The 25,550-nt window shown below is 43.5% G+C and overlaps 1 protein-coding gene across 3 annotated transcripts in view; it reads left to right on the top strand.

The window, feature by feature from the left end:
• PREX1 (phosphatidylinositol-3,4,5-trisphosphate dependent Rac exchange factor 1) overlaps positions 1 to 23,517 on the top strand; it is a 454,902-nt gene extending 431,385 nt beyond the window's left edge. For all 3 annotated transcript variants that reach the window (XM_063958866.1, XM_063958867.1, XM_063958868.1), the window contains one exon: positions 18,599 to 23,517. In XM_063958866.1, coding sequence (XP_063814936.1) covers positions 18,599 to 18,641 — 43 coding nt within the window. In that variant the 3' untranslated portion in view covers positions 18,642 to 23,517. The remainder of the gene's footprint in view (positions 1 to 18,598) is intronic.
• Positions 23,518 to 25,550: the final 2,033 nt, after the last annotated feature.

Genomic DNA, 25,550 nt, shown 5'->3' with positions numbered 1-25,550 from the left:
CCCTGCCATTATATTAATATAAGAGCGGGGGAAGCCCGCCGAGAAAGGGGCGGGGCTATCTCCCTCAGCACACTGGCGCCATTTCCTCTCACAGCTCCGCTGGAAGGACGCTCCCCAGGCTCTCCCCTGCAGTTTCCAGGCTCAATAGGGTAAAAAAGAGAGGGGGGGGGGCACTAAATTTAGGCGCAAAACTGTGTATTATAGCTGCTATAGGGAAAATCACTTTGTGTAGTGTAAATCCCTGTTTATATAGCGCTGTGGTGTGTGCTGGTATACTCTCTCTGTCTCCCCAAAGGACTTTGTGGGGTCCTGCCCTCAGTCAGAGCATTCCCTGTGTGTGTGCGGTGTGTCGGTACGGCTGTGTCGACATGTTTGATGAGGAGGCTTATGTGGAGGCGGAGCAGGTGCCGATAAATGTGATGTCACCCCCTGCAGGGTCGACACCTGAGTGGATGGATATGTGGAAGGTATTACACGACAGTGTCAACTCCTTACATAAAAGGTTCGATGACATAACAGCTGTGGGACAGCCGGCTTCTCAGCCAGTGCCTGCCCAGGCGTCTCAAAAGCCATCAGGGGCTCAAAAACGCCCGCTACCTCAGATGGCAGACACAGATGTCGACACGGATACTGACTCCAGTGTCGACGACGACGAGACTAGTGTACATTCCAATAGAGCCACCCGTTGCATGATTACGGCAATGAAAAATGTATTGCACATTTCTGACATTAACCCAGGTACCACAAAAAAGGGTATTATGTTTGGGGAGAAAAAGCAACCAGTGGTTTTTCCCTCTTCAGATGAGTTAAATGAAGTGTGTGAAGAAGCGTGGGCTTCTCCTGATAAAAAATGAGTGATTTCTAAAAAATTACTAATGGCGTACCCTTTCCCGCCAGAGGACAGGCTACGTTGGGAAACATCCCCTAGGGTGGATAAAGCGCTCACACGCTTGTCAAAAAAGGTGGCACTACCGTCTCAGGATACGGCCGCCTTAAAGGAGCCTGTGGATAGAAAGCAGGAGGCTATCCTGAAGTCTGTATATACACACTCAGGTACTATACTGAGACCAGCTATTGCTTCAGCATGGATGTGCAGTGCTGCACTTGCGTGGTCGGATTCCCTGTCTGATAACATTGATACCCTTGACAGGGACACTATATTGCTAACCATAGAGCATATTAAAGACGTAGTCTTATACATGAGAGATGCACAGAGGGATATTTGCCGGCTGGCATCTAGAATAAATGCAATGTCCATTTCTGCCAGGAGAGTATTATGGACTCGGCAGTGGACAGGTGATGCTGATTCTAAAAGGCACATGGAGGTTTTGCCTTACAAGGGTGAGGAATTGTTTGGGGATGGTCTCTCGGACCTCGTTTCCACAGCGACAGCTGGGAAGTCGACATTTTTACCCCAGGTTCCCTCACAGCCAAAGAAAGCACCGTATTATCAGGTACAGTCCTTTCGGCCCCAGAAAGGCAAGCGGGTTAAAGGCGCGTCCTTTCTGCCCAGAGGCAGGGGTAGAGGGAAAAAGCTGCACCATACAGCCAGTTCCCAAGAATAGAAATCCTCCCCTGCTTCCACTAAATCCACCGCATGACGCTGGGGCTCCACTGGTGGAGCCAGGTACGGTGGGGGCCCATCTCCGGAACTTCAGCGACCGGTGGGTTCGCTCACAGGTGGATCCCTGGGTTCTACAAGTGGTATCTCAGGGATACAAGCTGGAATTCGAGACATCTCCCCCTCGCCATTTCCTCAAATCGGCTTTGCCAGCTGCTTCTCCAGACAGGGAGGTAGTGCTGGCGGCAATTCACAAGCTATACCTCCAGCAGGTGATAATAAAAGTTCCCCTCCTTCAACAAGGACGGGGTTACTATTCTACAATGTTTGTGGTACCGAAACCGGACGGTTCGGTGAGACCCATTTTAAATTTAAAATCCTTGAACACTTATATAAGAAGGTTCAAGTTCAAAATGGAATCGCTCAGGGCGGTTATTGCAAGCCTGGAAGAAGGGGATTACATGGTATCACTGGACATCAAGGATGCTTACCTGCATGTCCCCATTTACCCACCTCACCAGGAGTACCTCAGATTTGTGGTACAGGACTGTCATTACCAATTCCAGACGTTGCCGTTTGGTCTGTCCACGGCACCGAGGGTATTTACCAAGGTAATGGCCGAAATGATGATACTCCTTCGAAAAAAGGGAGTTATAGTTATCCCGTACTTGGACGATCTCCTTATAAAGGCGAGGTCCAGGGAGCAGTTGTTGGTCGGAGTAGCACTATCTCAGGAAGTGCTACAACAGCACGGCTGGATTCTGAATATTCCAAAGTCGCAGCTGGTTCCTACGATGCGTCTGCTGTTCCTGGGTATGATTCTGGACACAGAACAGAAGAAGGTGTTTCTCCCGGAGGAGAAGGCCAAGGAGTTGTCATCTCTGGTCAGAGACCTCCTAAAACCAAAACAGGTGTCGGTGCATCACTGCACGCGAGTCCTGGGAAAGATGGTAGCTTCTTACGAAGCAATTCCATTCGGCAGGTTCCATGCAAGGATCTTTCAGTGGGATCTGCTAGACAAGTGGTCCGGATCGCATCTTCAGATGCATCGGCTGATCACCCTGTCCCCGAGGGCCAGGGTGTGTCTGCTGTGGTGGCTGCAGAGTGCTCATCTTCTCGAGGGCCGCAGATTCGGCATACAGGACTGGGTCCTGGTGACCACGGATGCAAGCCTCCGAGGTTGGGGGGCAGTCACACAGGGAAGAAACTTCCAAGGACAATGGTCGAGTCAGGAAACTTCCCTGCACATAAATATCCTGGAACTAAGGGCCATTTACAATGCCCTAAGTCAGGCAAGACCCCTGCTTCAAAACCAGCCGGTGCTGATTCAGTCAGACAACATCACGGCGGTCGCCCATGTAAACCGTCAGGGCGGCACAAGAAGCAGGATGGCGATGGCAGAAGCCACAAGGATTCTCCGATGGGCGGAAAATCACGTGTTAGCACTGTCAGCAGTGTTCATTCCGGGAGTGGACAACTGGGAAGCAGACTTCCTCAGCAGGCACGACCTCCACCCAGGAGAGTGGGGACTTTATCCAGAAGTCTTCCAAATGATTGTAAACCGTTGGGAAAAGCCACAGGTGGACATGATGGCGTCCTGCCTAAACAAAAAGCTAAACAGATATTGCGCCAGGTCAAGGGACCCTCAGGCGATAGCTGTGGACGCTCTAGTGACACCGTGGGTGTACCAGTCGGTCTATGTGTTCCCTCCTCTTCCTCTCATACCAAAGGTGCTGAGGATAATAAGAAAAAGAGGAGTAAGAACTATACTCATTGTTCCGGATTGGCCAAGAAGGACTTGGTACTCGGAACTTCAAGAAATGATCTCAGAGGACCCTTGGCCTCTACCTCTCAGACTGGACCTGCTACTGCAGGGGCCCTGTCTGTTCCAAGACTTACCGCGGCTGCGTTTGACGGCATGGCGGTTGAACGCCGGATCCTGATGGAAAAGGGCATTCTGGTTGAGGTCATTCCTACGCTAATAAAGGCTAGGAAAGATGTGACAGCAAAACATTATCACCGCATATGGCGAAAATATGTTGCTTGGTGTGAGGCTAGGAAGGCCCCCACAGAAGAATTTCAGCTGGGTCGATTTCTGCACTTCCTACAGTCAGGAGTGACTATGGGCCTAAAATTGGGATCCATTAAAGTCCAGATTTCGGCCTTGTCTATTTTCTTTCAAAAAGAACTGGCTTCACTGCCTGAAGTTCAGACGTTTGTTAAGGGAGTGCTGCATATTCAGCCCCCTTTTGTGCCCCCAGTGGCACCGTGGGATCTCAACGTTGTGTTGGATTTCCTAAAATCACATTGGTTTGAGCCACTTAAGACCGTGGAGTTAAAATATCTCACGTGGAAAGTGGTCATGCTTTTGGCCTTGGCTTCGGCAAGGCGGGTGTCAGAATTGGCGGCTTTGTCCTGTAAAAGCCCCTATCTGATCTTCCATATGGACAGAGCAGAATTGAGGAGGCGTCCCCAATTCCTCCCTAAGGTGGTATCAGCGTTTCACTTGAACCAACCTATTGTGGTGCCTGCGGCTACTCGGGACTTGGAGGCTTCCAAGTTGCTGGACGTGGTCCGGGCCCTGAAAATCTATGTTTCCAGGACGGCTGGAGTCAGAAAGACTGACTCGCTGTTTATCCTGCATGCACCCAACAAGTTGGGTGCTCCTGCTTCTAAGCAGACTATTGCTCGCTGGATCTGCTCCACTATTCAACTTGCACATTCTGCGGCTGGACTGCTGCATCCTAAATCAGTAAAAGCCCACTCCACGAGGAAGGTGGGCTCTTCTTGGGAGGCTGCCCGAGGGGTCTCGGCTTTACAACTTTGCCGAGCTGCTACCTGGTCGGGTTCAAACACATTTGCAAAATTCTACAAGTTTGATACCCTGGCTGAGGAGGACCTTGAGTTTGCTCATTCGGTGCTGCAGAGTCATCCGCACTCTCCCGCCCGTTTGTGAGCTTTGGTATAATCCCCATGGTCCTTACGGAGTTCCCAGCATCCACTAGGACGTCAGAGAAAATAAGAATTTACTCACCGGTAATTCTATTTCTCGTAGTCCGTAGTGGATGCTGGGCGCCCATCCCAAGTGCGGATTGTCTGCAATACTTGTATATAGTTATTGCCTAACTAAAGGGTTATTGTTATGAGCCATCTGTTCATGAGGCTCAGTTGTTATTCATACTGTTAACTGGATATAGTATCACGAGTTGTACGGTGTGATTGGTGTGGCTGGTATGAGTCTTACCCGGGATTCCAAATCTCTTCCTTATTGTGTCAGCTCTTCCGGGCACAGTTTCCCTAACTGAGGTCTGGAGGAGGGGCATAGAGGGAGGAGCCAGTGCACACCAGTAGTCCTAATTCTTTCTTAGAGTGCCCAGTCTCCTGCGGAGCCCGCTATTCCCCCATGGTCCTTACGGAATTCCCAGCATCCACTACGGACTACGAGAAATAGAATTACCGGTGAGTAAATTCTTATTTTTTTGTTTGGTGCAGCAGGAGCTGGACCACTGTGAACTGTTGGGCTGTTAATTTTTTATTTTTTTGCACCACAAGCTTTATTATTTCATATAGTCATTTTTTTTTTTTTTGAGTGATCTTTCTATGCATCTTAAATGCATAATAGAAAGAGTCGCTCCAACAACTCTCGCCGGGTAGCGACAACTCACCTCCAAATACACTGCTGTTTTGGGGGGCAACAGCTGGATATGCTAGCAAGTCCATACTGACGATCCCAGGCCTTGGCCGGAGAACGGGGAGAAGGTAAGGGGTCTTTTCCGGTTAGTGGTTTAAAACGCATTTAACACAGCCTTACTGTCTCGGGTGGAGACTACAGGACTGTAGCTGACGCGGCTGCCACCTCCGGAGCAGGGATCATAGGTTTTGGGGAACAGTAGAGGCTGCGATCCCTGGGGTTGATGTCAGCAGTGGTTGATCCCTGGTGTTCATGTCCGCAGTGGTTGTCCCTCCCCCCCAGTTCACGACCAGTTTCCTGCCATGAACTGATATTTCCACTTCTGTCTGAGATGCTTTTTATAATACAATTCAGTCAGAGTCGCTGACCGGCTGTGTTCACTGGTACATCTGTGTCCTCTCAGCCATCTGTTAGCGGCATGGTCGAATACGGAAGCGGGGATTAAGTCTCCCTGTATCCCCCTCTTCTGAGGCAGGTGATACAGCACTGAGTTTCTATCTACCTTGGTTGTACTGAGTAGTACCAATTAGTACGTAATGAATACCCCTTTTTTGCTTGTGTTCTGTGTGTGTTTGTAAAATTCAGAAATATCTGGACTCCCATCAATCCATACAGCTGCTGGGGCACTCCACAAAGGTACCAAGTAAAGTATAATCATTTGGATATTGATCTTGACATAGGTCCATTAGGACCTAAATGTTGATTGCCGCTGTTATTATTATTATTATTACATTTTGTTTATAAGGCGCCACAAGTGTTTTGCAGTGCCGTACAAATGACAGTACAGGGAGACAAAACTTAGCATTACAGTAAATAAATAACAGAAATAGAGTACAGGTAACAAAGTGCACCACAATTCTCAAGACATAATACAGCTAAGACGTAAGTAGTGAGGGAGTAATCATCATACTACTAGGGGCTAGTGGATATAGATGGAGATTAGCCTTTACCAGCAGAAGAAAAAACAGGTAAAGATGGTCGCTTAGTAGGGGCAAGCTACGAGTCAAATGTGTCGAGAAGAGGACTTAGATAACAAGAGGAAAGAGGGCCCTGCTCTGAAGAGCTAACAATCTAGTGGGAAGGATCGACAGACAGATGACAGGAGGTGCAAGCAAGTGGGAGGTAGCCTGATGGCAGTATTTAAGCAAAGCTGAGATTCTCAAGTCATGAGGCAGGGGGATGGAGAAGCGGCCTCAGGACTAGGTTATGCATCGGTAGGGTATGCTTTGATGAATAGGTGGGTTTTTAGTGCCCGTTTGAAGCTTTGCAAGGTTGGGGAGAGTCTAATGGAGCGGGGGAGTGCGTTCTACTGAAGGGGTGCAGCACGGGCATAGTCTTGAACTCAAGCATGGAAAGCAGTGACCAGGGTGGTGGAGAGGCGACAGTCATTGTTCGACCGTAGGGGGCGGGAGGGAGTATGAAGGGAGAGGAGGTTGGAGATGTAGGGAGCAGTGGAATTACAGATGGCCTTGTATGTGAGGGTGAGGAGTTTGAAGAGGATCCTGTAGAGGAAGTAGAGGGCAGCAGGGGAGGTGGTGTCATTGGAGGAGAGCCAGGTTTCAATGATGGCGAGAAGGTTAAAAGTGTGGCAGATGAAGAGGTCATGGATAGTTGGCAGCCTGTTGCAGATTGATCTAGCATTCCAGAGTGCACAGGAGAAAGGAAGGGAGGAGACGGGAGATGGGGATAAGGTTGACTGAGTTCTGAGTGCATGTGGGTGATTTGGAAATTGGGGGGTGAGACCTGGCAGTGAGGATTGGTATGGGACAGGATCGAGGAGCCATAATTCCAGTACAGTAGTATTGTTCTGAGGAATAGAATGGTGTGGGTGTAATATCAAATGAACAAGGAGAACGTGGGGTGTATTGAAAGCAAAGACCGTGTAAACAGGATTTTTAGACATAAGGGAAGGAATGGAAAGGCTGAGATGGTTACACAGTGGTTGTAGATTGTATAAATGAGGAGTGTGAGCAATGTGTGAGAGCAGTAGGGCTGTTACTTAATCAGACAGGTAGTTCAGTGTCCAGTCTGTGCAGACGTAATTCAGTGTCCAGGCTGTGTAGGCGTAGTTCAGTGTCCAGGTGCAGGCGAAGATTAGTTAACTAACTGTAGCATGTTGATTGTGGGTTGCAGTTCTTTAGTAGAGGTTGGGAAGATCGTCTGCTGTCCTTCTGTTTCTCTTCTGTTAATCTTCTTATATCTCCAAAATTTCATATGCTCATACTTTGCACTAACATACTGTACTTAGCAGCAAGAGGATTGCACTAGGTGTGAACATCAACAAACCAATACACCTCCACTAGTACACAGTGATTTCCTACTTTAGTAGTGGCTAGGAATAACTAATTATAAGTAAAGTTGCAGATTATCTAGCAGAATTCAAATAAGCATGAAAGTTGCAGCAATGAGAATGTTGCAGAAGTAAGATAAAGTTGCAGAGTACCTGAGGATGATAAGGAGAAGATAGGGGTCACATCAGCTCAAGCATCTCCTTATGATTGCTGTAGAACAATGAATTGATTCAGAGATATTAAAGCTTAAAAACTAAAAGCCTGCTGAGTGCCCATCCTTTTAAGAAAAATAAATTACATATACTGTACATTGTGAGGAAATGAGGTCTGTAACAATTAATATAACTATGCCTAATTTCCCATGTCAGATATGGACTTTTTATCCCCATATCCCTATACATTCAATTCATCTGTTTGTTCATTCTCCATAACATGTCCATTGCTGCTCACCCCATATTGTGTTTAAATCAACCTTAATATTGTTAATATATGCAATTGTGTTGTTATTTGTTACCCTTTAGATAATGTATTTGTTAGACCTAGTTTCTTTTTCATCCACTAGGGGTCAGTGGAGTACTCTTGGGATATCCACGGGGCTTTATCAGGTATAGGCACATTTTAAATATTTAAATTAGTAACTCTCCACCCCCTCCATACTCCCAAGGTACCTCAGTGTTTTTCTGTGCCTCAGTCGGGATAGACACACGTGGAAAATGCTCCACAGTTTCATCTATTTTTGACTAGTTTTTATTTTTAATTTTTATTTAACACTCAATCCCTTCCCAGTTTATTAAGAAGCTAATGTCCGGGATTGTTGGTGCTGCTGCTGCATCTATTGGCTTGTCGGTGCTCAGGAGAGGAGCACCGCCATAGACCACAATCAGCAAAGCCTAGGGCTGCAGAAGGAGCTTGACAGAGCTTGTAAAGAGAAGACCCGTCATATCCTCCACTGGGATCAGGTACTGGAACGTCACGGCAGCTCACACTGCCACCGCTCCATTGATGTTATTTACTGGTCCCGCTGTGTGCATTGTTAATGGCGCTCGCAAAGCATTCCGCTGCCCGCTAATCAGTCCAGCCGGGGCTCAGTCCTTAACACGCAGTCGCACAGCCTCCCGCTGTCAGCTAATCAGCCCAGCTGCAGACAGCTACACTGCCGCCGCTGGGCGTCTGCCGCTACTACCCGGCTCCCTATGCTCTCCGGCTCCCGGCCGCTACCTTTGGTCATGGTAGGAGATGGGGGAGCATTACCGCGGACTGCTTCAACAACCCTTAAACGCTACATGCTACAGGCAGCGACGCTGCAGAGGATAGCGGGGGCAGAATAGGAGATTATACCTCGCAGCACCACGGATCTGGGGAGGTTCATTATGACTATATAATAATAATGGTCCCTGGTATCTGGTTGTTACATATGTATATATTACATATATGTATATTGTAATATGTAGTATATGCATAGGAAGGTTCTGTTACAAAGTATGTATGCTGTTGTAACTGAGATTGGTGTAACTGCTTGATTATACATAAAAATCCTGTATATGGTGAAAGCACATGGCAGGACACCATTTTAACTCAACTTTCTGTTTCTTCTTGCAGGAAGTTTGCTGCGGTCCTACAACACTCGGCCACCGGGGGAGCAGGGGTGTTTGTAGGAATTCAGCACAGCATATTTCTTTGCTTTTAGTGTGTACCAGGTGCACAGCACTTCTGGACTATACACACTTTAAATAGATTTTTACTGAGTCGTGGGACTTGTCTTTATTTGTATACTGTCTGTCTGTCTTCATAATGAGTAAAGCTAATGCAGAATCAAAAAAGCTTGTCTGCGATGTCTGTAAGAGTGTGTTACCTGATGGAACTACCACTTGCACAGTGTGTCTGGTACATACGGGTACCAATACGAACCTCTACCCTGATCCGCCTCGGGCGATGATGGCAGGTGTGATGACTGACTCACAATCAGAGTTGGGCACTGCGCGAAAGGAGCGTGAGGCGACTAGATCTGAGGCTAGGGTAATATCACCTCAGATACCAGAATGGGCTCAAGAGATGTCTAGGACTTTGCAAGGGTTGCAAAAGTCCAAGTCTAGCCCAGCTCTGAAAAATAGTTATTATTTGTCTTATAATTTACCGGTTTCAGCTATGTTGCATTCTGACGATTCAATGCCAGACCTGATATCTCAGGACGCACAGGAAGCAGGTGAATTGGCCCAGCAGTCATATAGTGAGGTTACTGATAGCCCAGCCATTGATAATCTCATCAGGGCAGTACACTGGTGAAATGTTATTTGGTCCTGAATTGGACAAATGTATTTCTCAGGCTACTGGGCGTAAGTCTGGTTTCCTGACATTGCCTAGATCAGCTCCTAAATGGACATACATTGGACCGGCATTTAAATCTTTTAGACCTCAGTCCTTTCGAGGCCATGCTAGAGAAACGACCATACAGGGGACATGGTAGAGCAGGCCTGGCCAACCTGTGGCTCTCCAGATGTAGTGAAACTACACATCCCAGCATGCCCTGCCACAGTTTTAGCATTCCCTAATAGCAAAACTGTGGCAAGGCATGATGGGACTTGTAGTTTTACAACAGCTGGAGAGCCACAGGTTGGCCAGGCCTGTGGTAGAGGATGTGGTTTCCAACAAACCAGTAACCGTTGTTAGGGCACAAAGTATGCAGACAAGCCAGTGGCATGACGGGCTTCCATCCCATCTCAGATCTTCAGTGGTGTGAGCACGCCATCAAATGTTTCACTTGGCGTGGTTTCAGACATCCACAGATGGACGACAAAAAGGCGGTTCTGCAGACCGTGATTCAGTCGCTCGTAGATTCAGCAGTTTTGATCCAGGTTCCACTTCACCAACAGGGTCAAGGTTATTATTCCAGTCTCTTTGTAGTACCAAAGCCAGACTGCTCGGTCCGACTGATATTGAACCTCAAGGGGCTCAATCAGTATGTGACTTACTACAGATTCAAGATGGAATCCCTGCGGTCAGTGATTGCAGGTTTAGAGCCACAGGAATTCATGATTTCGCTGGATCTCAAGGATGTGTACTTACACATTCTGATTTGGCCACCGCATCAGGTGTACTTAAAGTTTGCAGTACAACAAAACCATTATCAATTTCAGGCACTACCGTTTGGTCTCTCGTCAGCACCGCGGGGGTTCACGAAAGTGATGTCTGTGATAACAGCTCATCTCAGATCTCTGGCAGTGATAATAGTTCCATACTTAGACGATCTTCTCATAAAAGCTCCGTCTCAACAAATACTCCTTCAACATGCCTTACCGACATAGAGTGTTCAAGTTCAGCATGGTTAGATTGTCAACCTCAAGAAGTCAAGCCTGGTTCCGTGTCAAAGACTTCAATTCCTAGGAATGATTCTCGATACGGTGGATCAACAAATTTACCTTCCAGAACAGAAAGCACAAAGCATTCGCCATCTACAGTAGTACAGTTAGTACTCAAACCACGGACTGTCTCAGTGCAGTTGTGCATTCGACTGTTAGGAAAGATAGTGGCGTCTTTCGAAGCATTGCAGTTCGGAAGATTTCACTCACGTCCTTTTCAACTAGATCTTCTTGCTCAGTGGTCAGGCTCGCATCTACAAATACATCAGTTGGTGCAGTTGTCTCCAAAGGCCACAGTATCACTACTCTGGTGTCTCCACATACACAATCTCACTGCAGGAAAAATATTAATTGTCTGGGATTGGATAATTCTGACCACGAACGCAAGTCTCAGAGGTTGGGAGGCAGTGGTCCTCAATTGTCAGTTTCAGGGTCTGTGGTCAGACCGAGAAAGATTACTGTCAATAAATGTCCTGGAACTCAGGGCGATTTACAACGCGCAGACAGTTCACATGCTCCAGTCTCAGACTGTCCAGGTCCAGTCAGACAACGCGACGGCAGCCGCATACATAAACAAACGAGGGACTCAAAGTCGCATGGCCATGCGAGAATTTGCTCGGATCCTGAATTGGGCCGAGCATCACCAGGTGATATTGTCGGCAGTGTTCATTCCAGGTGTGGACAACTGGGAAGTGGATTATCTCAGCCGTCAGAATTTTCATCCAGGAGAATGGACATTAAATCCAGAGGTGTTTCAGATGTTGGTCCAGCGGTGGGGTTAACCACAGGTGGATCTAATGGCATCTCGCCAAAATCATCAGACATCCCAGTATGTGTCCAGAACAAGAGATCCAAAGGCTGTGGCAGTGTATGCGCTCACAATCGCGTGGCCGTACAGCCCCGTGTATCTGTTTCCTAACGTTGCAAAAGCGGATCAAAAGAGAGTTCATGACAGTCATACTAGTGGCACCTCATTGGCCTCTGAGAGCGTGGTTCTCGGATCTCCGCAGTCTACTCGCAGACGATCCGTGGCCGCTACTGCTACGTCCAGACCTACTACAAAAGGGTCCGTTCCTTTTACCCCGATTTAGCATGGCTGTGTTTGACGGGGTGGCTGTTGATACCGCACTCTTAAGACGAGAGGGCATTTCTAAGTCAGTTATTCCAACCATGTTACGTGCTAGGAATCCAATTACAGCAGCTCATTATCACAGGATTTAGAGAGCTTATATACGGTGGTGTGAAGTTCCGAAGTTCCCGACAACGTCGTTCAAGTTATCCTTTTACTATTTTTACAGGCGGGGTTAGATGGAGGACTATGTTTATCTACACTAAAGGTGCAGGTCTCGGCCTTGTCAGTTTATTTTCAAAGACGTTTGGCCCTTTTGCCAACAGTTCACACTTTCCTGCAAGGGGTCCTCAGAGTTTAACCTCCATTTATACCACCTACAGCTCCATGGGACTTGAATCTGATTTTACATTTTTTACAGTCTTAAATTTTTTAACCTATACAACAAGTGGATGTTAAGTTTATAACTTGGAAAACAGTTTTTCTACTAGCCTTAGCAAGGCTTGTTTTAGACTTGGGTGCATTGTCATGCAAACCACCGTATTTGGTATGTCATGATGACAGAGCGGAACTTCAGGCGAATCCCGCTTTCCTACCAAAGGTAGTATCTGCTTTTCACATCAATCAACGAATCATAGTTACTGTGTTATCAGAAGGTTCAGGAACTCCAGCTACTTTGGATGTGGTACGCGCACTTCGCGCATATGTAGCCCGAACATCAACAGTACGTAAAACAGATACATTGTTTGTTCTCTGTGATGCAGTCAAGATTGGTTGGCCAGCTTCCAAGCAGACCTTGGCCAGATGGATTAAGCTGACCGTTCGTCAAGCTTATCTTCATGCAAGGTTACAACTGCCTAGATCGGTTTCAGCTCATTCCACATGTTCTGTGGGAACATCATGGGCAGCAGGTCGTGGAGCTTCTATGACGCAACTTTGCAGTGCGTCTACATGGTCTTCAGTGCACACGTGTGTGCACTTTTACAAGTTTGATATGTTTGCGTGTTACAGGTGCCAAACAGCTTTCCCGCCCATGGGGGAAACTTTGGTACATTCCAAGAGTACTCCAGTGACCCCTAGTGGATGAAAAAGAAAATAGGATTTTGGTACTTACCAGATAAATCCTTTTCTTTGAATCCACAGGGGGCACTGGACGCCCACCCAGAGCAGGTTCACCTGGCTTATGGTAAGTTTAGTGGATCTTATGGTAACACATTCTCACTGACTTGTTCAAATGTTAACATGATTGTTATCTATTGTTGTGTCAACTTTCTAGTTGTCCGTTATGTTATGTGTCAACTTTATCGTTGTAAGTTATGTTATAATGTTATATGTAATTCTCCATTGTTCATCCTCTCCATCGCTCCTGTTCGGTTCAGTAAAAAACACTGAGGTACCTTGGGAGTATGGAAGAGGTGGAGAGTTACTAATTTAAATATTTAAATGTGCCTATCCCTGCTAACGCCCCGTCCATATCCCAAGAGTACTCCAGTGCCCCCTGTGGATTCAAAGAAAAGGATTTATCTGGTAAGTACCAAAATCCTATTTTCCTGTTGTTTACTTACACCACAGTGGACACTCAAAGGGTGTCATATAAGGTACCATTGTCCCTTTTTGTTTACTCCCTATTGTCCAATAGTGAGCTGAACAGACAGGGTGTCTCACTGACTGATGTAATCACCTTGATTAGAATATGTTTTGTATCCCAATGCTGTAAGATCCTAAGACAAAGAAGTCAAACACACTCCTGCAAAATGAAGCTTCTGGGGGTATAAGTAGAGCTTTCCAGAGAGCTGAGGGTGATTCACTGCTCCAAGACTAAAAAGTAATGTTCTGTCACGAGTTTGCGGTGGGAATTGTCATGTGGGATTGGATTACAGAGATATACTGATCTGTTTATAACCCATTCTGTTCAATAAACCACTGTTGGTTTTTCCTCTACCACCGTGCCTGGTTGATTTGGAACCCAGTATCTTCAAATACATATATACAGTGGGTGTATGTATGTATGTATGTATGTATGTATGTATGTGTGTGTGTGTGTGTGTGTGTGTGTGTGTGTGTGTGTAAGTATGTGTATATTACATATAAAAAACACCCCTGAGGAAGTCTGTTAGACGAAACGCGTTTGGTGAATTAACATTTGTGGGTTGGACGGGCTGTCATAGGAGCTCCTCCCCGGCTGGGGTAGACAGCTGTGCCATTGAGATCTTATCCCACGAATGTTACATTTAATGTAAGAGTCATTCATTTAAAAATAAGAAGATTTTATCAACAATAAATTTCATGGAAGTTTTAAACTAATGAGTGATGTTGTTATCTGGGTGAATCTGGTGAGTGGGTATTTTGCAGAAATATCCATCTTCTCGTGATCAAAGCTAAAATTGAAGGACTGTCCTAGAGAGAAAGAAAAGCTAAAGAGACATAACTACACGATAAGAGCGCTCTCCATACAACCATTTACAGTGTTCAACCACCTGGTTCTCGACTGGCAGGAGGACCTATTTGGAGATTAGCAACCGATCCTCCCCAAGGACTATTAGGTCTAAGGCGGATTAATAGCGCAATTTGGTTATATATTTGTTTATATATATGTATATATATATATATATATATATATATATATATAAAATTATACGGTCAAGTCACAGTATTATGAACACCAGCTAATAGCCAGAGTAACCGCCATGTGCATCACAGTCAGCAGCTATACAGGCTGAACTGTTGCTTTAGACACATGTCTAGTAGACCCCAGGTTCATTTTGACAGTGAGCTGCTCCACTGTAGCATTTTAGTCGGCCATCACGTACCTTCGTAGCCAACATTCACCTCTCACATCAATTGCACGTGGTGCTCCGCTGTTTTCACATAATTTTATTCGCAGTGGTGCCATTTGTCCAGTCATGATACACCGTCATCACTTTCATCACAGCAGCATGCAAGGAGATCTCAAAATGAAACCGATAATAATCCCTTTTTGCAACTCTGATAAATCGCCCCTTTTACCCATAACAGCGATGAGTGATGTGTGTATAGATGGCCTATTACACACCTTATATACCCACCAAACCAGCGCATGACACATGGCGTACTTCATGGGCTATGCACTGCCGACGTCAAATTTAGGAAGCGATCATAATAGTGTGACTCGACCATGTGTGTATATATATATATATATATATATATATATATATATATTTTATGGGTGTAGTATGGTATGGCGGCCGGGCTCCCGACGACCAGCATACCGGCGCCGGGAACCCAACCGCTGGCATACCGACAGCGTGTCGAGTGCAAATGAGCCCCTTGCGGGCTCGCTACGCGCGCCACGCTATTTATTCTCCCACCAGGGGGGGTCGTGGACCCCCAAGAGGGAGAAAAAGTGTCGGTATGCCGGCTGTCTGGATTCCGGCGCCAGTATACCGACACACCTGCAAACTGAAGACCACCCATATATATATATATATATATATATATATATATATATGCCCTGACGAAAAAGCCGTTTGCTTTGAAACGTTGGCTACAAGTTTGACGTGCAGTGTCTTTACTTCTGAGTGCCGCCGTCCACGTTGTCCTATTGTTGGGGAGTTGCTATACCCCCCTAATACGGAGGGCACCGGAGAAAGTAACGGACATTTATGTGGAGAGTGCCGGGCCCCACGTTGTGTGTGTATATATATATATATATATATATATATATATGCAAATAGCAGGTACTCTCATTCCATCAGTAAATGGCCGCGGTGCACATTGCAGACATTTCATGCATGCGATCCAGTGTAAGGCACTCGGCTGTCTTCTATATACAAAAATTCAATAAGTCAGCTTCTTTTGCAACGTTTTGGGTTTATTACCCTTAACTGTGGTGCTTGAAAAAGGATAATAAACCCGAAATGTTGCAAAAGAGGCTGGCTTATTGAATTTTTGTATAAAGAAGACCGCTGAGTGCCGTACACTGGATAGTATGTATGTATGTGTGTGTATGTATCTAATACACAATAGTGAATAGGTCCCCTATATTGTTATACAACACGTTTTGTCTCAATCAGAGATTTCATCAGGGGTATATCTTATAGCTATAGACTTTGTCTTCAATGCTAGCTGTAGTGAATATACATTCGAACACTTTAGCCTAACAGATTGAGCACAAAGCTTCTAGTAATGTGGCCCATTCACCTGAGCACTTTAAAAAAAGGTGTGTAATAACTCAGACACCTTAGACTAACCAGGTTCAGGTTCAAATGCCCCAATACGTTCAACTTCTAGGTCCAATGGTGTAATTTTCCTGTGGATCCAGATATCTAGAATAAGAATTAAATAAAACTGGTATACAATCCATTTTCATCAGTCTCACTAGCCATCATGCCTCACTTTGTAACAACTTGTGAGCACGATCGTCCCCTTTTATAGAAACTGGTATATGGTCGATCATGTGGTACCGTATGCTCAATAGTGGGTGATTATTTTGGACAATCTGTTGCTCACTAGTACCAGTGTTTAAGGCATTGGGGATGGCGGATCTATGCACCATCACATGTTCCTTAAACCTTCTTTACATCTTACCAATGTAAGATAATCTGCATGTACACAGAATTTTAAATAATTCAAAATTAGAGTTATTATTCAGTTGATGTCTGATATCGTTTTTCCACTGTGTGGATGAGAAAAAGTGTCCCCAGGGATTAAGAACTGTCATGTCGTACAAGAACACCTGATACAACCTAGTTTTGCACTAGGCAAAAACAAAGAAGAAGAGGATGGGACGTGATCCCTCTTTGAAATATCAGTTTTGACCAAAGAGTCTTGAAGATGCCGGCCACTAGAGTAACATGGCATAAGGCTAAACTGAGACAAATGTAGAGACTTCTCCGATTCTAACAACAGCCAGTTTTTTTTTTATTTGATTACAGAGAAGCTGTAGTGTACTTATTTACCCATGGGAATTTCAAGATAGGAGACAAAGGTTTTTTTCTTCCTAAGGGGTGTTTCTCTATCCAGGGATTATACCTTGATCTTAGATTGCAATAATGATTTTAATGAATAGCCTCTGAATTAATTCATCAAGTTGAATGATTGCCATAGAAGAATCACTGTTGATCCTTTTTTATTCGGCTCATTTGGGAAAAGGATAGACCTCTGATTAAGCTTTTGGAATGGCAGCTCGTGGCTTGTAACAACATATTTCTATCTGTTGGTTTTGTGTACAATGTGGTCATTATTTGTGATCCCTCAATAGAAATGTTAACATCTAGGAAGTTTATAGCCTCATGGCTCACGGAATATGTCAGTTTAAAAGGGCTATCAGTTAAATTATGCATTTATATTACTTCCTCAAAGTGAGTCTTATTTCCACACCAAATCATCAATAAAGAATGTAAATAAGACATTAGATGAAACCTGTTGATTCTGAAAAAAATATCTTTTCTACCGCAAACATTACCACATTTGTGTAAACCGGGGCTGCACTTGATCTTATTATGCAGCCATTTTCCTATAAGAAACAATTCTATCATATAGAAAAAGTTGTTAGTCAAGATTAATAAAAAAATCTGCACAATGACATCTATGGTTGTTACATTGAAAAACTGACTATCGATCAGAAACATTTGAATAGCCCTCAGAGCTAGGTCATGCGGGATAGATATATACAAATTTACCACGTCAACCGTGGCCAGTCGACAATCGTCCAGAAGTGATTAAACTGTACAGTTTATTGAGAAGTAATATAGTGTCCAACAGAAATGTCAGTTCTTTCTATATAAGTGGTTGAAGCAGAGAATCCAAAACATTGCTACCAGTTGGAATAAAGATCCCATGGCTAATATAATAGGATGGCCTGGTGGAGGGTTCATGGTGTACAAAAGTGGGGTTAATGGGAATTCTGGTATCAATATTTCCTTCATTTTTTCTGAAATTAAACCCATGTCCACTGCTTGCAATAGGATCTCCTATTTACATTTATTTGTCGGATCACTTTATTACAAAGTATCTTTATACCATATACAGTTGACGTCTCTAGCACCCTAGATTGATATAGCTGCTGAGCAGAGTGCCCAAATTGTCATCTCTTTGGTGATGAAGAAAACACTCAAAATATTCTACTGAGTTTAAAAGCATATCTGAGAGGTGAGAAGACAGTTTTGTGAAATGGCATGCCATTTACCATTGTTTCTTTTTCCAGAGAGCTACTGGATTTTGAATTGTTGGATGACATGATGGTCTCTCTACTGGGTAGCTTGGTGCTGCATGAGAACCAGAACACTGCAGGCATTCCTACTGTAGTCACTGTCATGGCTGTCAATTAGATATAACAACTAGAGTTTGGGGGAGAGGAGTAAAGGGGTTGATATTGATTGCAAACAAGTTTTACAGCAGTGCCTTCTCCACTCCACTCCACTTACACTCTAAGATAGCAGTGTCCCCTAACTGGGTTCAGAAAATAATTTAATGCCAAGTACCAAAATTTGCAGTATTTTCAGGTGCCTTTTTATAATGGATAAACTTTCATTTCAGTGTTTGGGGTTCTTTTAACACAACTAATTTTTTTTACAACAAAACTGTGTCATGTAGTTGAAAGATGTTTCGTTATATATGTGCTCACCATATACATCATGATGTTTTTCTCAGGATATACAGACTGTGTGTGCCCCCAGTAGATGGAGACCTGTGATTACATAACATGCTTCTGTATGGGATGAAGCTTATACTGTATGCCAGTGGGCACCGATGAAGATGAAGGGACCTGTTCAAAGTAGAGGAACTGGTGTCTGTTTTTACAGTCGAGAGAAAAAAAAAACACAGAACATGCCTTTTTCCTGTGCACGTCTCCAGTCTTCTAGCAAATGACAGGCAAACTTTGGACACTGGGATTTTGCCAAGATGTAACAGTGTTATAATGTGGCTGCTGGAATACCATGAAGTGTTCTAGTCACATAGTGACTATTACCAGTTATATAAATAACTGGTAATAAATAGTGTACCCATTGCTGAGTGCACAACTAGAAGAGACGATGCCTAAAACAGACTTGAAACAATTGCGCATATACAATTTCCATCCATCCAACAACTAGCATCACTTGCCAGTACCGCTAAGATACATGCACTTTCAAACCATCAATGGCACAAAACTATTCTCTTTTTTAGTATTTATTATGACTTTTAACCATGTTTAAACCCCCACCCCTTACAGATTCAATGATGTTCTGGTAAAAATATAATTTTGTTTTTATTGAAAATCTTATTTTAATTATGTTTTATATGTGGAATTATACTTTTATAATTAAAGATGCTTCAGCAGAAAACAGATGAAAGGGGGAATCAAAACAAGTAAAGAATTGTATCTCCTTACACTTTGCTATTCATGTGGTAGATTTCCAGTCCAAGAACATCTTACCCAGAGTCCTTTACTCTGTAGTCATTTTCTGCACATGGTATGAAGTGTTTTTCTCTAATCTGGGACCAATCTACTATAAATTATTCTGATGTCCATAGTTTACAAAAATAATTTAACATTGAGATGTTTGTATTTAAATCGTTTTATACAGGTATCACTTCTTGTAGTTAGAGGTTAATGAAGGACTGAAATGTTGTAAATATCAGGACGTTTGTATTTCTGCCAGTAACAGTATTATGTATGTAACATGGATGTTTTTCCAGTGTTTACGTTCACATCTTATAGAAAAGCATTAAAACTAGGGAGGCCAATCCCGGGATCGGGATCGGCGGGATCCCGGGATTTTGGCCCAGAAATGGCCGGGATTGGAAGCTCCAATCCCGGGGATTGAGGGATCAGCGTTGAGCATCCTCAGGATGCTCAGACGCTGCCTGATTTCCTCCTAGCGTCTCCCCATTGCAGCATGACATGCAGCGAGAGGTCACGCTGCGCTGTCATACGCTACTGGGAGCTGCCGGGAGAGTAGATGTGTCCCATCCGCCCTCCCCTGGTGTATGGTGAGTGTTTGGGGCGGGGCACGGCGGTGGCCACACAGAGAAACGCCAATCCCGGGATTGACCATTTTTCAGTCCCGATACCCGGGATTGAAAAAATGGCCCGGGATTGGCCTCCCTAATTAAAACATTATGTACATGTGTATAGGTCTTACCACATAATCTAAATATAGTCAAGTAAAGATGGCCACTTCCATTTCTCGCAAAAATCATATACATACTCCATAAAACAGTAGTGGTACTTTGACTAAGCACTTGTTCTTGTATCCTTTTTATTGTCATTTAATTCAGCTGTTCTTGTAGGTTGATACCCAGCCTATTTCTGGTTGTGCAGAGTTAGAATATCTTTGTTGTGATAGGTTAATGCAGTTGTTCTCAAACTGTGTGCCGTGGCACCATGGGATGCCTCAGGACACTTGCAGGGGTGGCCCCAGTTGGTGGTCCAGGACCAATTTAAAATTATTTATGGTCACTGTAATAGGCAAAACCAGTGCTGGTGGCTGTCAGTCATATAATCCGTGGACAAACAGTAGCAAATCCTGTTCCTCACCACAATAACTGAACCAAAGGATGACATATAAACAAATTTACTAAATTTTGTATTTCCTTCTAAGTTTCTCATTAAGAAACTTGTGTCCTAGGGGTGCCGTGAATTTTTTTTTACACTCTAGGGCGCCGTGATTCCAAAAAGTTTGGGAACCACTGGGTTAATAGAAGAAAAGGCATATTGATAAATTATTATTTTGGTTATTGAGGGCATACAAAGTCTGCATCATCAGCTGTCCATTATCAATCTTTCTAATGATATGATATCTACTGCCTATAAGTGGTAGCCACGCTCGCATGGAAACGATCCCTATTTAAATGGTTTCTATAAAGAAATAAGCTTATTTTTTAGAGCCTGTAGATAAGAATACATGTCCAACATAAATTGTTGATCTTTTGCTAACATTGGCTTTCTATAGCTCGTTTAACAGCAAATGTTAGTCATGCAGGACCTTCATAACCTAAAATACATGTTATCCTATAAAGGAGCTAAGGATAACAATCCCAAGTACTGTGTATAAGGGAAAGATCCAGTCATAGTGCTATTCTTAATATTTGATCTTATGGCTAGATAGATCTTTCCCATACAAAACGTGTTTCCAGTCTCTTTGTTAAACTTCACAACAAGACATGGAGGACAACAGGACAGTAATTAACACACAGCAGTAGAGGAAAAGTGAATGCAATGTCAACATTACAGTTAATGTCAATGTTTGAAAGCCTTTGCATATATACAGGGGTGTATTAATAAAGGAAGGTGAGGTTTGTGTGCAGTCTACATTCAGGCCCCCTCCTCTCCATCTGGCAAAGCAGCGGAGTCTGAGCACTAGGTTCACTAGTAAACCACAGTGCTGTGCCTGAGTCTAGTGCGCTTGCGCAGGTCCCCAGGAAAATGCCAGCCACACCATTTTCTGGTGCTTTGTGCTCTGCTGCTGCCATCGACATGGGAATCCAGAGGGTAAGTATTAACGATACGCCACTGCATATATAGATGTGTCCTCATACCTCAGTCACACCAAACAGCCCCCTTTGGCCTGCCAGGTCGCTTGTGAATCTTATGGCTTTGGGCGTTTTTCTGGCTTCTTTTTTGTCAAAAATGCGTCTTATTTGCAACACAACTATACTGATTAATTTGTTATATGACACTTGTATATCTGTGTGTGACTGAGGGGTCTGTTAATTAAGCCTTGGAGAGAGATAAAGGGGACGGAGATAAACTATCTACAGTACCAACCAACCAACTAGATCCTGTCATTTTTAAACACTGTCTATAACATGGCATTTAGGAGGTGATTTGTTGGTACTTTATCTCTGTTCACTTTATCTCTCTCCAAGGCTTAGTAAATAGACCCCATTTTCCATGAATCTGTATACGAACGAAGTGATACAATGTAGCAGTCACAGCTTTTTTCCAATACAAGTTCTGATCTGTGTACAGACTTAGTCACACACAATACGCAAGTGTCCTATATCAAATTAATCAACACAGTCTCCTTGTACGTCTTAACGGTGCGAATAAGACGCATTATCATCAAAAACGCCCATTAGCAGAGTTGCATGGGACCTGGCAGCTCACTCATGTATGAGGACACATCTGTGTGTGTGGCTAAAATAAAAAATGCAGCTTGTCTTGTAGAAGTAGTTGTCCTTTAATGACACCAAATCAAGGTATAAAAATCATTTTGTAGGTTTTAGAAGTTTTCAGTTAAACAGGGTGTTTCCCTTCTTTTCTGGTGAATAACAGGTTTGCATTTTTCATGTTTGTGGCCTCGGGGTTATTCAGAATTGTTAGCAAACTAAAAAAAAGCACACTAATGGACAAAACCATCTTATACTGCAGGTGGGGCAGATGTAAGATGTACAGAGAGTGTTAGATTTGGGTGGGGTGTGTTCAAACTGGAATCTTAATTGCAGTGTAAAAGTAAAGCAGCCAGCATTTACCCTGCACAGAAAAAATGTAACCCACCCAAATCTAACTCTCTCTGCACATGTTACATCTGCCCCACCTGCAGTGCAACATGGTTTTGCCCAATTGCTAACTTTGGACTCTGAATAACCCCCTCAGTCCTAAGATCCCTACCTATGGGTTCAGATCCTCTTAGTTGGACTAATGGGGGTAATTCCAAGTTGATCGCAGCAGGATATTTTGTAGCAGTTGGGCAAAACCATGTGCACTGCAGGGGAGGCAGATATAACATGTGCAGAGAGAGTTAGATGTGGGTGGGTTATTTTGTTTCTGTGCAGGGTAAATACTGGCTGCTTTATTTTTACACTGCAAATTAGATTGCAGATTGAACTCACCACACCCAAATCTATCTCTCTCTGCACATGTTATATCTGCCCCCCCTGCAGTGCACATGGTTTTGCCCAACTGCTAAAAAATTTCCTGCTGCGATCAACTTGGAATTACCCCCAATGTTGGTTGTTCTGTCAGTGAAGGTGAACCCACTGTGCTCTTTAATAAGTGAGATCTTGAGAAGCTTATGTTCCGTGCATGATATTCAACAAGATATGTTTGCTCACAACAATGAATTGACTCTGATACCTGTGGCCTTCTCTTGTACACATTCCAGATGTACAGCCAAAAATTAACATTTAATCAAATCATTAATATGTATTGTACTTGAATATACTGTATCTAATGCACTGTCATGTTTTAGCTCTGTAAATGTTGTATTTCTATAGCATTTGTGGGTATTTGTGAATAATTCCATGGTCCAGAAAAGACCCTCAACAATCAGAGAAAAATCATGCAGCAAAGCCAGTTGATTGCCCTTTAAAAAAACGCTTTTGTTACTAAACTAATGGCAACATGATATTGCAGTCTGTAGGTAAAACGTCTGCTCTTAGAAATCGTCTTTCCCCACAAAAAAGACACCACCCTATAGAAATTCAACTATTGTTCAATGCAGAACAACATAAAAGGGTCATTTTCAGAAGGACCTGTTTTAAATAGATATGACATTTGTTTTTATCAAGATTAGCCTCTATTCAGATAAAACCAGACTGTACATACTACTGTGTTTATTTCATATTTTGAAATTAAAATGACAATTTTCAAATACAATGTCTTATTTTTTTTGTTGAGTAATCAACATGAGATAACAATTCTGCAGAAGTTTTGCATTTGCATTGTTCAATGTATGGATTCAGCCAGTAAAGTGAATTTACAAATCATAATGCAAAGCAGCAGCACATATGCTTTTTTGTAATATATATTGTGTATAAATTTGCCTAAGTACAATTAAGTTTTAAGGGGAAGCTCATGGTTTTCAGAGCTATGCCAGTGTTGAAAGTAAGGATGAAAAGTATCTGGCCTGGGTTGGACTGCCCACAGAGGGTACAGGAGAATCCCTGGTTGGCCACAATGCCTGATGATAGCACAACTTTCTAAAGTCAGTTTCCAGTCCTTGCACTCAAATGATTTATTGTTACTCTCTAGAAGGGCAGTTACTTGGCAAAACAGAAACATGGATGGACTGGATGCAGTTATAGTGGTTGTCAGGATCCCGGTGATCAGGAGACCGATGCCAGAATACCAACAGCCAGTGAAATGCCGACAGTTGGAATCCCGACCGACACAGGTTATTCCCACTCTATTGGTGGGTTGACGTCACCAACCGAGTAGGAATATAACCTGTGGCGAACACAGCTAACAACTGGGCTCGAAGCGTGGCAAGCACATGAGGGCATTCGCTGCCGGGATTCCAGCAGATGGAATGACAGCTGGCATCCCGTCTGCCGGTCACCCATTTGTATTCCAGATGGACATGGGTGCCAAAAACTACACCAAGATTCTACTAAGGGTTGGAATAACAGATCTAATGTTTGCTTGTGTGAAAATAACATTTCAAATATATCATACTGTAAGAATATTACATATATGAACATTTTCTTATATATATATTTTTGTTACAACAGCATGTATTTGACCTAATCTACATTTTGTACAGTTCTCACAATTTTAGACACTGGCTGGTGTGTGTGGTGTCTCCTATCATAGGTAGAGTGCATTAACGTGTTATTTACAGACTAGATCACCATCATGTGCTGTGTTATTATTATCATTGTTCTCATATAAGATACATTTTGCTACATTCCTAGGACTGTGGCTTACTCACTACAGTGCATAACATGTTACATTATACTTTATGAGCTAAAAGCAATTACTACATATATTGAAAAAAATTGGATCAGACACTAATGTAAACCATTATGTTTAGAATTAGGGTGTGCAGTCTAAGCCCCCCCTCCATATATTCTGTAGACATGTTCTCTTATATCTTTGCCTGCTACTCCGAGCACAGGACACCAAACAGTCGGCATTGGTAGCGGGGAACAATGCTCCCGCTACCTGTGCATATAGAGGGGAGGCTGGAAGTATCATTAGCACAGGAAGCTATGCTCCCGCCACCCATAGATGAGACTGCTGCAGCCAACGGAGTTAGTGTGTGTGTGTGTGTGTGTGTGTATGTATATATATATATATATATATATATATATATATATATATATATATATATATATATATATGTATAAATATACACACACACACATGTATACATGCATGTATACACTCACTACACTATGCCATGATGTGTACACATTACGCTATGATAATAGGGTGTCTTTAATTAGCATGGATCTCGGCCATTTACAGACTGCATATTGAATGGTAAGTCCAAATAAATGTAAAGAATTTGTAAGTTTTAGGATGCTTTGAGGCATTATATTGTAACTCTGAATCTATCACTTTCTTAGCATCAAATTGTTTTTTTAACTAATGTAACACTTTTTAACACTTTAATTATTACCTCTCACCTATGTGACACTCTCAACACGCATGAAAAGTTTAGCGCCTATGGATTTTTTAACATACCACCATCACATTATAAGCTCATGTGCTTAATCCAGGCATCAAAATCAACTTCTTTCAACTCTGGGATGCATTTTGGATGGATAACTAATAATTGAAGCAGAAATTGGGTAAATATTGACGTTTTCACTTTAGTCCACAATGCAGGGTCCAGGGCTTATCGAATTTTTAACATGCCACCATCACATTATTTGCTCCTGTGCTTAAACC

This window comes from Pseudophryne corroboree, chromosome 3, assembly GCF_028390025.1.
Source record: "Pseudophryne corroboree isolate aPseCor3 chromosome 3, aPseCor3.hap2, whole genome shotgun sequence".
Taxonomy (NCBI): domain Eukaryota; kingdom Metazoa; phylum Chordata; class Amphibia; order Anura; family Myobatrachidae; genus Pseudophryne; species Pseudophryne corroboree.
The sequence above is the reverse complement of the archived record's forward strand: the minus strand, read 5'-3'. Positions and strand labels throughout refer to the sequence as shown.